Raw genomic sequence first — 14,123 nt, forward strand, 5'->3', positions numbered from 1 at the left:
TAACATGAGTAAAGTTTGGTGTAAAAGGTGTTATGGTTGAGGAAGAAAACTGAAAAGCTAAACAAAAACAAACTAGAACATGTGATATAATCATATTTATTTAAAACTATATATTTGTGGATCTGTGTAATCATTCTTCAAATTTAAAGATAATTAAAAAACAAGACTTTGCTTCATAAATTTTTTTTTTAACTTCTCTGTATCCCACTTGCTTTGATGATTCTTAAGAAACACATGTATTAGGAGAGATTCCTGCAAAATTTCTGTATTGAAGGGTGGGAGGGAATACCTATCAGAAAGGAAGCAATCAGTATTATTATGAGCTAAGTTTCTGTTTATCAACTCAACAGTTGCACAAATTGAAAAAGGCAGTAAGAGAGTTATCTCGTGCTATCCACCTTCAGCCAGATGGAATCCAATTATATATAATAAGGTATGTGTATAGAAATAGAATTCTTCTTGGGATAACTTAGTATCTGAGCTAGCTGTTGGAATCCTTAGTTCTTTCTTGATCCTTCCAGCCTCCTTGTTTTACATTTAATCTCCCAGAAATGGCCATCTCCAAATCAGCAAGTCAGATATAGTTGTTTTTGTTAAACTTTAAGATAATTCATAATATAAGATAACAGATCTTTCCCTTTGTTCTGTCCTTGCATCAAAACACAACTGTCTGTGTTTAAGTTCTTTGAGGCCTCTCTAGATTACTGGTTAGATAGTTATCACAGATCTCATAAAAGTAAGGTAATATATTTTGATTGTGTACCCAGAGGTACCAAGTATAAACCTCAGATAATTCAGTGAAAAAAAAGATACATTGAATTCTATTTCAAATGCAGTAGAGCTTGCTATAAAAGGACCCATTGCAAATTTTGAGTTATCACTACCAAAAATATAATTACTAACATCGGAAATGGATTTACAGAAAATGGGAAAATGGACTGGAACCATGCTTTCTGATAAGGTCTTGCTTCATCTTGTAACTCTTGAACCACATTTTAACAATTTATGTAAATACTTCTCCATTTGTATGCCCCTTAAACTGTGTTTAGCTTTTAAAATTTCTCAGCAACAGAGTATAACTTTTTAAATTCTGATAATTACAAAAAGATCTGACTATTTTTCTTTCAGCTTCACATTTCCTAAATTGTTTTCTTCTCACATCTCCACGCTAATTGGCCTATTTAGACTTACATAAAATATTTATAATTTCAAATGTATTATAATAAGTATGAATAAATGTATTATAATTTAAAATTTTAAGTAACTGAGTATAAAAAACTTTATTTTAGAAAAATTATTTTTAACTGCTTAGAATTAAAAAGCTGTTATTTCTTCCAGAGGACAATATCTTCTTAGGATGAAGTGCTATGATCTTGCAAAGTTCACTATTTATCAAGTAGCAGAAATGACCAAAGGTAAATATAATCAATGTAAAATTATAATATTGTCTTAATTTAAAAAGAAATACTTCTTTAAATTTTTTATACTATTTTCAGTAGCTCTGTATAGGTAGCATGAAGGCTTCACTTGAAAGTCAAAGTTAGATTTCAAAACTAAAACTTCAGTTTCACATGTATGTAACCAATTTGTAAAATACTTCATAGCCTAGTGAATTTTGTGAGAGAGATTATTATAGGAAATACCAGGCTTATGCTGTTATTTTTTGTTTGTTCATTTGTAGTTGGAATGTCTTATTGTTTGTTGACAGTAAGTAGATTTTAGTATCATATTGATTTATTAATTCATATTGTAAAAATAGATTATTGAATTGCTTGACTGTCTTAAAATAATTATATTCTAAGTCCTAGATACTTGGCAAAGTTATTGATAAATTTTCACTTCCTTTTAGGTCTAATTGCGTTGAGTCCTATACAGCAAGCACTCATTTATTCATTTTGTGAGAAACATGACAAGGCCATTCAGGTCTTAGATGGGATCACTTTGAATAAGCCTAAGGTCACCATGTATGCTCTATTAGCAAAAGCTCAAATGAAGGCCAAGAGGAACAAGGTGAAAAGTCTTGAGTAACGTTTACTAAACCTATTAATGGAATTTTTATATTGTGCTTGGAATTACTGCTTACATATATATATATATATATTTTTTTTTTTTTTTTTTTACAAAACTAAACCATACCATTTATTTATTGATTCTTCTGTTAATTAATATTTGGGTTGTTTTCTTTTGTGTTTTTTCCTCTTAAGAGTAAGGGTAATATTCTTTTTCATGTCTTCTGTTAACATTGCTGGTATATAGAGAATGTAAATGTTTAACTTTCAAGAAAATGGCACATTGTTCCATAGGGTTGTACCAATTTATTCTCCCGCTTGTAGTGTATGAGTATTCCTGTTGATCTCCATCCTCTACAATAACTGGTTCTGTCTACTTTATTTTTATCAGTTCAGTGGATAAAAACTAATGTCTCATTATGGTCTTAATTAACATTTCTCAGTTTGAGCAAAGGTTGAGGTATCTTTTTATATGTTTATACTTCCTGTTCTATCAATTTGCTGTACACATTTTTGTTTGTCCTGTTCATATTGATTTTTGGCATTGAAAAAAATAAGTCCTGTGTATTAGTCCTTGGTTGGTTACATGTGTGTCATGTATCCTCTTGCAATTTGTGGCTGGTTTTAAAATTTTCTTCATGATGTCTTTTGATGAGCAGAGAGTCTTAATTTTAATGTAGTTGAATATATCTTTTTTTGTTTTATTGTCACAGCTTTAAAAAAAATTCTTGTTTAAAAATTCCCTCCCTACACCAAGGTCATAAAGATATTTTCCCATATTTTCTTCTAAAAGTTTAAAAATTCTGCTTTTTGCATTTAAGACCTCACTCTACCTTAAATTGATATTTTTGAATGTGATATAGTGATAAAACTTCAGTTTTCCCCATATGGATACTCAAATGTTCCAGTATCATTTATTGAAATGTTCTCCTAAACCAAAGATCTGAAGTGGTACATCTGTCCTATTATAACCTTTCATGTATGTGTGGATCTGATTTTGGGCTCTCTATTCTATTCCTTTGGTCAATTTTTCTATCCCTGGCCTAACAGTACAATGTTTTAACTACTGTTGCTTTATTGTAATTCTTGACATCTGGTGGAGCAAGTTGCCACACCATATTCTTCTCCAGGAAATTCCTGGTTATTCTTGGGCCTTTACCCTTCCAGCTGGTCAAGATTTTAAAACCCTGCTGGAATTTTGATTGAATTGTATTGAATCTATAGATTATTTTAGGGAGAATTGACACCTTTATGATATCAAATTCCTTCTTTGGAATAATCTTAAATTTACTTTAACCTCCCTGAAACCTGAAGTTACTTTTGATTGGATCCCTCTTCTACCCAATCAATAGTCATGCTCTCTTGGTTCTACTTTCTAAATGTCTCTCAAATCCACTTCCTTTCTCTATTTCTCTGGTCATTATCCTAGTCCAGAACATATTTGTATTTTGTTTGAATTATATAATAGTGTTGAACTCTTCCAAGCTTTTCTCCACACGGCTGCCACGGTACTGTGTTTGGAATGTACATTTGCCCTATGAGAGCGTCCACTACTTTTTTAGAGTAGTGAAGGAAAGAGAGGTGGGACATCAGCTAGAGGAGGAAGAGAAGATGTGTTCATTTTAATTTAAATGTGATGGAAGACTTTATGGACTCCAGGAGGCAATGAAGGGGCAGAGATCCAAAAGCAGAAGGCGGGACAGAAGGAGTTGGGGTCAAGGGCACAGCTTGAGGAGTTAGCTCTGAAAAGAAGAAAGGAAACCATTCAAAGACAGGAGAAAAAAAGATGGAAATGAAGAAGATGTAGAGACTTTGAATAGTAAAAATGAGGGAAATTGAGAAGGTGATGCATTTTTTTCTATTGCAAAGGCATGTGCTGAGAGTGAGGCTGGAAGGAAGAATGTTGAGGTAAGCTTTAGACATGTGATGTAAACTAAGGGTGGGCACAAAGGACACAGCATATCCAAGTTAAACCTCATTGTTTCTTTTTTTTTTTTTTTTTTGCGATACGCGAGCCTCTCACTGTTGTGGCCTCTCCCGTTGCGGAGCACAGGCTCTGGACGCGCAGGCTCAGCAGCCATGGCTCACGGGCCCAGCCGCTCCGCGGCATGTTGGACCCTCCCAGACCAGGGCACGAGCCCGCGTCCCCTTCATCGGTAGGCGGACTCTCAACCACTGCGCCACCAGGGAAGCCCAACCTCATTGTTTCTTTAGCAATTTAATATAATTAAGAAAGTGGGCTAAAGAGTCACAAGTAGCTGTATTTCTATATATTAGGTAAATACATTGAGTAGCTAGTTATGAAAACGCGTTTCTATTTGGAAAGTTGAATTTTTTTCATTAAGAGTTTCAACTATTTTGACAGAATAGTTTAAATGGGTAATTTTTGATGTTAGTTTATTTTCTGGTGTCAATGGAACCCCCTTGAGAGCATAGCAGGACAAAATAAAAGTTGATTACAACAACCTCAGATATTATCAGTGGAGAACTTTTACTACCTAATAGCTGCCTGGCATTCCCTTCAGGAGAATTACTAGGAAGTTGGTCATAAATTGGTCTATAAATTTTAGTCTGATTTAAGACTACGAGAAAATACCCTTTAGAATTTAAAAATTATAGTTCCAAAAGTCCACTTGTGTAACCCTGCTTACGTACCTGCCTGTAGGATAGGCACCTGGGTGGGTCAGATTTCCTGCCTGTCAGAAGTCCTCCCTCTGGGTGCACTGACAAGATCTCTGTCTTTACCAGGTCTGTGTGTCCTCTTGTGAAGTGAGAGTAGGGCTGTGTGCTCAGGATTCCTTTTAACATCTAAGGCTGTTGTGTTAAATAAATATTAGAAAAAAACATTCCCTTCCCTCTCTTTTTTTAAAAATCATTATAGGAAGCCATGAGAATGTTTAAAAAGGCGTTGGATACCTTTTCTCATTCTGATAAAGGACAAAATGCCGTAGCAGCTTCATCAGACTGTCTGTATCACTTGGGTCTTTGTTACATGGAGGAAGGCAACTTACAACTGGTATTTTGTGTATTTAAGAGCATAGGTATTTTATGGTTTTAGAAATTGTTTCCTTGCATTCAGTTCCATTTCTGAAGGCTACCTAAACAGTGAGTGACTAGACCAAAGCTTCTTATAAAGCTTGGCTTACTATAGGCAGTCTGCACCCTGCAAAACCTACTACATTGTTTTATTTATTCAAACATTTTATTGATGCCTGTTTGTCAACACTATTTGGAAGACTAATGCATGTTTCCCACTAAACAAATTTAATTGTAAGAACTTATTATATCAAAATTTCTTCACATTAGTATAAATTTACTTATTAAAGTGTAAGTACTTTATATTGAGTGCTTCAGTGTAATGTAGAATAAATGGAAAATGATTAGGACACTGTTTGATTTCTGTTATTGACAGCTGAGCAATTCAAATCAGAATAAAACGAGATTCATTGAAAACCAGTTGATTCAATTACTATGTATTTATCCAGTATTTGGCTATTTCACAGAATTCTCCATTTCAAAATTTTCAATGATATGATAAATACGTATTTTCCATTGGCTATTTTTGAATGTTCCACAACTACACACACACACACACACACACACACACACACACACACACACCATTCCAGTCCTTATATTCATAGGGGTGGACAGTGTCTGAAACTTGCATCTTCATAACTTTAAAAAAGAGTTGCACTTGATTAGTTGTTCCATTTATTGTAAGAAATTACAATAAATATAAGATTAATTACAAATATTTTTCATGTTTTTAGCCCTTTTGGACAAGCAGAGGAAACCTAGCTTTGCTTTACAATATTAGGAAAAATTTTGGAGTTCCATTGCTTTGAAATTTTGTAACCATATATCTGCTGGCCCACATGGAAAATAAATGTACTAATTGTGATTTCTTTGAAGAAACACAACAGGAAGAATAATGATTAAAGTTACACCTCTGAAAGTGTGTAACAACATGGATTATGCAGACATTAGTCTGGGAGTAAGGGAACCTGTAAATTATAATAATAAATCTGGCTTGTTCATAAATTTTTTTGCTCCACAAGTTTCGCTGGGAGAAACATATTTAAAATGACCAAAAACTAAAATGAAAACTTTTCAGCAATAGTTATATACTGTAATGTATTAACATTTTAAACTAATACATTCTACTCACTACATGATTTGCTCTTCTAGGCTTTTGATTCTTTTACAAAAGCTGTGAAAGCAGATCCTGATTTTGCAGAAGGCTTTTATCAACGTGGGCTTTGTAAAGTAAAACTCCACAAGGATAGTTCAATCCTGGATTTTAATCGTGCAATTACCCTTGATCCAAAACATTACCAGGTATTTAAGTGAACAATTTCAGTGGTTTGGAAAGTGTGTTAAATTTGCTAAAACTATTAAATCTTTAAATGTTATTGCTATTAGTTAGCAACAGTTAGTTTTACTTACTTTTCAGCAGTTTTAATAATCCATATATCTGTATTTCCCCTTGAACTAAAAATATGATTTCCAACAGGGAAATTATATAGGTAAAAGTGCTTCGTGAATTGTGGTTATACAAATATTATAAATATTTTAATGTACCTATTAATAATTATTTTATATACTATGTTATTAATTTTACTTCTTGTTTTGCTGTCACATTGATTCCTACCTCTTAAGAGACTAGAGACAACACAAAATCCAATAGGTGAAACTCCATTGGATCTTGATTTTAAAAGCATATGAAATTTGAATATGGATGAAATATTAGATGATTTTAGGGAAATACTATTAATTTTCTTAGATATACAGTGGTAGTGTGGTTATGTAGGAGAATGTCTTCTTCATGGGAGATGCATACTGGAAGACTTGGGGTGAAGTTTTATGATGTCTACAACTTATTTTCAAATAGTTCAGAAAAAAATAGATACAACAAAATTGAAAAATTTTAATAATTATTGAATCCAAGTGGTAGGCATATGGGTGTTTACTGTAGTATTCTTTCAATTATTCTGTATGTTTGAAATTTTCTTAATAAAAGAGAGTGACAAAAAGTCTATATTTTATACCATCTTTGGGTGGCATAAATTTGTTCCAGCTACCATGTATTTTGGTAGAACTGATGCTTTTACTAAAATATCTGTTCCTGCTTTCCTCCTCTCTTTCTCTGAAAAGGCATATTTAAGTCGAGTAGCCTACTATGGTTTGAAAGGCAGATACTCCAAAGCAATCTTGAGTTGTAATGAGGCCATCAAAATTTATCCCCAGAGTGTGCGTGCCTATGTCTACAGAGGAGTTCTGAAATACTACAACAAGGTAAGGCAATTTCCTACCTTGTTCTCTGGTATTTTAGAGTGGGTGGCTGCTCGGGTGCCAAGGAGGAACTCACTTCCTTTTTATCCTCTGTGAGAGAGAATTGCCATGGTATGAAGGCAGAACTACGTAGAAGGTGTTACACTTTGACAGTACATCAAAAGGATTTCAATTAATAATTTTTCATAAAATGGTGATATTTATTTTTGACATTTGCATTTTAAATAGCACTGATTATGTATTTTTATTAGGAAAGTAATATTCATTGTAGAGAATTTGGAAAATAGAGGAATAAAGGAGAAGATTAAACTCACCTGTTTTCCCACCATCAAATGGTGATTCCTGAGAGCATTTTTTTTTTTTTTTGTGGTACACGGGCCTCTCACTGCTGTGGCCTCTCCCGTTGTGGAGTACAGGCTCCGGACGCGCAGGCCCAGCGGCCATGGCTCACGGGCCCAGCCGCTCTGCGGCATGTGGGTTCCCCCCAGACCAGGGCACGAACCCGTGTCCCCTGCATCAGCAGGCAGACGCTCGACCACTGTGCCACCAGGGAAGCCCCCTGAGAGCATTTTGATGTATTTGAATTTTGTCTTTTTTTCTTAATAAAATATAATATATACTTTCCAAAATTGTGACTATGCTACTTACATAATCTGTTTTGTGCCCTGCTTCTTATATTTAATCTTTGAAGATACCATTTTTAATGACTGCATAATATTCCACCATAGTGTACTTTTAACCACTTTATTGTTGGACATTTGGATTGTTTGAAATTTTGTATTATTTTAAATAATACAGTTATACACACAGAACAAAATCGTTACTTGAGTTTATGGTTCCTAAATGGAAATTACTGGGTGTAGCAACACTATCGATATCTGATGCTTCAAGGAATACTTTTTTTCTCCCTGTGTTTCTTTTTTGAACTTTCTCTGTAGCCATTTCATATGAAATATTTTGCAAATAATACCTTAAAGCAAAGGTAAGACCTTGCATTACCTGTTAATTCCATGAAAATTACTATCTATATAAATGGATGATCTAAGGTATCAGAGAAGCATCAAAGAGAAGCAAAAGAGAACATGGATAGAAAACATGACGATTATGTGATATGACAGTGAGAGTGACAGAAGCAAGCAAGCTCTGGTGAATGTTTGCTGGATGAATAAGCCTTGCTTCTCTTTTATCCATAAGAAATTTAATTTTTTCCTTGCTATATAGCAACAATGGAAATAAGATAATCATTTAAGTTGTTTATATATTGAATTTTATTTGCAGGTGAGAGAAACTATAGCAGTTCCTACCAAGGGACTTAATTAATTCTGTGAAAGGTTAGCTTGATTGTCTTAATTTCATGGATGATACACAGAATGGTTAAATGAGTATTCTCAAAACTCTGATAGAATCAAGAATTTATTGTAACAACTAAATTTCAGTCCATTATGATTAACCCTTCTCACTTAATTATTTTTTCTTTACAGACTTACAAACTAGCGATTACAGATTTAACTACAGCTATCAACATGGATAAAAACAGTTATATAGCATTTTATAACAGAGCATTATGTTACACCAAGATAAATGAACTTCAAATGGTAAGATGACCATCTTAGTAAACAACACTTTAAAGCATTTGTAAACTTATTTAAGGCATGTGTAAAGTATTTTCTTATTATTTTTGTTACAATTTTGGAAAAATAATTCTGTGGAAATACACATAAAACTTGAGAAACCAAAGAACCATTTCAAAGAATATTTATTTTCTTTTTTAGTGCTTACCAAATTTTCTTATACAATCTCTGCAATGTCAAATGAAAAATTAATTTTACAATGCTTTTATATAAGCACTTAAAGGCCATGTAAATTTAAATGTATTACATAATTTTCATTTGAGAAAATGTTTCTACTGATAAATGTGTGCAGAATTTTTAAGCAGTGATCACTAGCAATATTGTTTGCTTCAAAATCTCAACATTGGGGGTTCCCTGGTGGCGCAGTGGTTGAGAGTCCGCCTGCCGATGCAGGGGACACGGGTTCGTGCCCTGGTCCGGGAGTATCCCACGTGCCACGGAGCGACTGGGCCCGTGAGCCATGGCCGCTGAGCCTGCGCGTCCGGAGCCTGTGCTCCGCAACGGGAGAGGCCACAGCAGTGAGGGGCCTGCGTACCGCAAAAAAAAAAAAAAAAAAAAAAAATCTCAACATTAACTACAATAGTTTGTGGAGGTATTTTTTTTACAGTGGTCAGACCACAGATGCAGCAGGGAATTTTGAGTGATGGTTTCCAGGTCAGGGACCAGTGACCAGGATTATCTGTGCATTTTGAATGCCTAACTGATGGCTGCAGCAAACCTTTTTCTCTATTTGTCCTGAGGCAGATGCTACCAGTGTAAGCCCTCTTTTATATTTTTTAATCTTACCCCTTCTCCACTCTCTCCTTGTTGGTTTGGTTCTTTTTCAGTCAGGATCCCTCACTGGGGAGCAGGTCAGTAGTTTCTCAGTGTTTTGTCCAATCTCTTGCTTCCCTTTTTGCTGTCCACTTGTTTCCCTCTCCTTGTTTCTATCCACTTCCATAGTCAATGAAGCATTCTTTAAAAGATTGCATCATGTACCTGCTGCTGTGTGTGGGCACACTCCCACAATCTCCTGGAAACTTGGAAAGTTAAATCTGTTTAAAACATTTAGAAATTTAGTAATTTATTTGCTATGGAAGGAAGAAGTTGAGAAACATTGTTTCTAAGAGGATGTAGAATTCCTGGTAACCGGATTATCAGGTTTCCTCCAGAAATGTTGACAAATGAATAACTAATTTTTAACACAGGCTGTCGTAAACCATTCTAGGAGCTAATTAAAGGATCATTTATCAGAGTAACCTGCACAGCAGGTATCTTTGACAGCTCCCTCCCCACCCCGACTCCTGCCTCTTCTGGGTAACCCTGAACTGCGAACAGTGGTCTGGGTGGGGGCAGGGAACTACTATCTTTGTTATCTCTTATGTGTAACAGAGCTAGTGCTCCATGAATAAAGAAAACGAAAAACTATGTACGTAAATAGAAACCTAACTAGAATAAGAACATATTGGTTATTTTAGAGCTGCCAGGTACCCAACGCTTTTCATCCAATGGGCTCCTTTTACAGATGAGGTTAGAAACACATCCAAGTCACACAGGGAAGAGGGACCTGTATCGGTGTTTGCAGGTTTGTTTGCTTCTGGTTAACAGTCTTTAGGTGGCTTTGTGAAACCATCTGACCTCCAGCATGTGGACCAGATGTCATTTTACAGTGTCACCTCCTCCCTTTTGTCTACCTCCACCCGTTTCTCAGCATTCCTGCCATAACAAGACTGAGGAAACCCAAGTACTTTGTGCAGAAAATGCACTCCCAAGATATGATTTCATAAAAACTAGAAAAGGTGAATTCTGGTTCCTATCACCTTATATTAATAAAAACAGTAACAGTTACCACTCATTTAGGGCTTATTGTGTGACAGGCACTGGGCTAAATGCTTTACCAACATATAATCTAAACATTTTAAAGTGGACTTCTACAATAATATGATGAATTATTAATATCCCGTTTTTGTGGATGAGGAAACTGAGGCTTAGTGTTAAGTAACTTTGCCAAGGCTGAAAGGTTAGTAATAAAAGCAGAGGCAAAACACAAAGCCTGCTCGTTGTGACCTTCACGAAATCTCATTTCTCAGATTTTTTTTCCTCTTGTGTCACATATTCAGCTGCTTAGTGGATTTCTAAGGCATCTTGATATATATACAGGTTTTAATTCTGTGATTCTGTGAAAGGAAAGTGGCAAACATTCTAGTTCTGTTTTGTTTTACAAGTGTTACAAATGATTTTTACAGCCGTGTCAATGTTTATTTATAGTTATGCCACAATATACACATAGGATATTTAATTGTACAATTCTTTTAGATGCTTGAGTGCCCAATCATGGAATAGTAGAGGAGAACCACTAAGCAAATAGTAAAATACTATTTTATTTGCATTTTCAGTTAGCATGTGCTACAGGCATATATGATATGATTTGGGCCTTTTCTGATGAAACCATATGGCTCTTTTGGACAAAATGTTCAGAAGGAAAATGAATTAAGAGATTCAGCTCCAGCCCAAATTTGGGATGCTCCTAGTACCTGGTACAGAGTAGATGACCAGTAAAAACTTGGCTGTTCATTGAATGAAAAAAAAAAAAGATAAAAAATGGAGAGAGGTCCTCTGAGTTGATTCTCAGCTTAGGCTAATATCTTAAAAAAACCGAGAATATTGAAGTAATATTCCAACAAGTGCTTATTTATTAGTTTTATTAAGATCTGTTTTCATTGCTTTATGATTTATTCATTCAACAAAAATTTATCAGGTGCCTAATATGTGCAGGCATGGTGCTAGTTACTGGCTTTACAATGGTGAACAAAATGGATAATCTGTGCCTCCATAAAACTTAGGTTTCAGTGAAGAAAACAATAAATCACTACAAAGAAATTAAATTTCAAAAGGTAACAAGTGCTCTGCTTTAATGTCAACAGTCATTTGGTGAAACTATTAAGTTGGGGAAGGGTGTTGCATCCCCGCTTCAATCCATACACAATAAAAGTAGTTCACAGATGATTCACAGATAACATGTGAAGTGCAAGCGCAGTGCACACCGCTTATTAGGAGGGAGCAACATCCACAGTATTTAATTAAGGGAAACCTTTAAATCTAACAAATGATTATTTTTGGCCATAAATTTTGTCACATTAAAGAACTAATTATGAGGTACTAGTTTGTCCATGGTCAATGCAGTAATGCTCTAAAGAGTTGACTTTAAGTTGTAAGTGATTATTTCATTTTTAGGCATTAACAGATTATGGAATTGTGCTTCTCCTTGATGCTGGAGAAACTGTGATGTTAAACGCCTTTATTAATCGTGGACTCATCTACACAGAACTAGAGCAGTTCAGTTTTGCATTAGAGGTAAACCTTTCTGTTTACTTGTAAAAATGAACCCACTTGATTTTGCATGTTCACTTCTGAAAACCAGTGAAAAAGTTTTTCTTGATAACAAATGGCAATATTAATGAGCAATAATTCAACTTTAGCAAGAATTGTGTTGAAATACTTTGAATGACTAATAGAATCTTTGCAAAAAAAGTGTTTTTTTACTTTGTTTTTAATACAGATAAATAGCCAATATGTAAAAAAAAAAATTCCGAATTGATGAAATATCAAGACTATCATCTCCCCTAAGGGAGTGTCTTAGCTACAGACAAACAATAAAATGATTTATGTATCATTTACTTTGCTGCTTAGTGCTCTTTCTCATTCACAATTTTCCTTGTATTGATATTATTTTTCAACTTCTGGAGTCATCTTTTGAGATTCTGTCCCAAAAAATTACTTATTATTAAGGAAGTGTCCGAGAAACTGTATTCTAGGCAATTTACACTATGATGAAATGTAATTTCAAGTTGAACTCCCTTAGGTTTTGGTTTTGAGGTATACCGTTCAGAATTCCCTCAGGTAGGGGAAGCTTTGTTTGGCGTAGGCAAAAATCTGTGGAACTCTGGGCAAGAGTGTTGGGTGGAGAAAGTGAGGAAAATGGGGGTTGGAAGCAAAAGACCTCAGCTGTTGGAGAATTAAATGCAGGGCCTGTGTTATCCACCTAGTAAGTATTTACTTAGTATTTAAGAACAACATTAACTCTAGTTATCGCACACTTACTACCTGCCAGATTCTCAATAATGCTGCACAATTTATGACTGTAACTTATGGAAGAGGAAGCTGATATTCAAAAGAGGTTAAATCAAGTCTTAGTCAGCCAGGAAGTACTGGGGCAAGATTTGAACTCAGGTCTCACTTGATTCCAAATCCTGTGTTCCTTCAGACAAGGCATGGTACTGACATTGGCATTGAAGATATGGAGACGAATATCAGTGACAGACTTCCAGTCCTTGAGGAGCTCATAGTCTGGTGGGAATCATTCTTGATCCCTCTCTTTCCTTACATCCCACATCTAAATCATGAGCAAGTGTGGTCAGCTCTGCTATCAAAACATATTTTAAATTCAGCCATTTCTCATTTTTTGCCACTGCTCTCCTCCTCCTTCCAGCCTCCACCTTCTCTCCCCTGGATTACTGCAGTAGCTTCCCAACTGGCCTCTCTGCTTCTGCTCTTTTCCCTCTACATGCTGTTCTCCACACAGCAGCCAAAGAGATCTCTTCAAAACATAAAGCAGAGCAAGTTATTCATCTGCTAAGAACCCTCCAGTGACTCCCCATCACACTTAGAATAAAATCTGAACTCTTGACTATGGCCAACCAAGACCCTAGTGACCTAACTGCTGCTCACTGATCTGACTTTGTTGTCAGCGTTCTTCTTTTCTCCACTCAGGTTACTCCACTCTGGCCTTTTGCTATTCCTTGGAAATGCCAGGCTCCCCTCCTGACTCAGGGTCCTCACACAAGCTGTTCCCTATGTGTAGAATATTCCTCCTATTGGTTCACACCTTCCTTTCATTTCAGGTTTCTTCTCAAATGTGACCTCCTCAGTCAAAAAGAGTATTTTAATTAAAACGAATATTAAAAAATTAAAATAATCCCAAATAAGTCTGGAAAGAGAAAACAAAGGAACAGAAACAGAGGAGACCAGCAGAAAACAAATACTAAAATGGTAGACCCAAATTCAACCTTATCAGTAGTTACATTAAATGGAAATTGTCAAAGCACACCAACTGAAATATTGAAAATGCCAGATTAGAATGTTTTAAAAGTCCCAACAATATTCTGACTGCAAGAAACACACTTTAAATATAAGATATAGATAGGTAAAA

General features: G+C 35.2%; 1 protein-coding gene across 1 annotated transcript in view; it reads left to right on the forward strand.

Moving 5' to 3' along the window:
- The first annotated feature begins 353 nt into the window (after nucleotides 1-353).
- The window catches only part of TTC6 (tetratricopeptide repeat domain 6), a 35,990-nt gene continuing 22,220 nt past the window's right edge, over nucleotides 354-14,123 (forward strand). The window contains exons 1-6 of the mRNA XM_032623503.1: nucleotides 354-433; nucleotides 1,339-1,415; nucleotides 1,850-2,010; nucleotides 4,891-5,025; nucleotides 8,786-8,899; nucleotides 12,149-12,268. Of these exons, the coding sequence (XP_032479394.1) occupies nucleotides 1,358-1,415; nucleotides 1,850-2,010; nucleotides 4,891-5,025; nucleotides 8,786-8,899; nucleotides 12,149-12,268 (588 nt within the window). The 5' untranslated portion in view covers nucleotides 354-433; nucleotides 1,339-1,357. The remainder of the gene's footprint in view (nucleotides 434-1,338; nucleotides 1,416-1,849; nucleotides 2,011-4,890; nucleotides 5,026-8,785; nucleotides 8,900-12,148; nucleotides 12,269-14,123) is intronic.

The sequence above is a fragment of the Phocoena sinus genome, chromosome 2, assembly GCF_008692025.1.
Source record: "Phocoena sinus isolate mPhoSin1 chromosome 2, mPhoSin1.pri, whole genome shotgun sequence".
NCBI lineage: Eukaryota > Metazoa > Chordata > Mammalia > Artiodactyla > Phocoenidae > Phocoena > Phocoena sinus.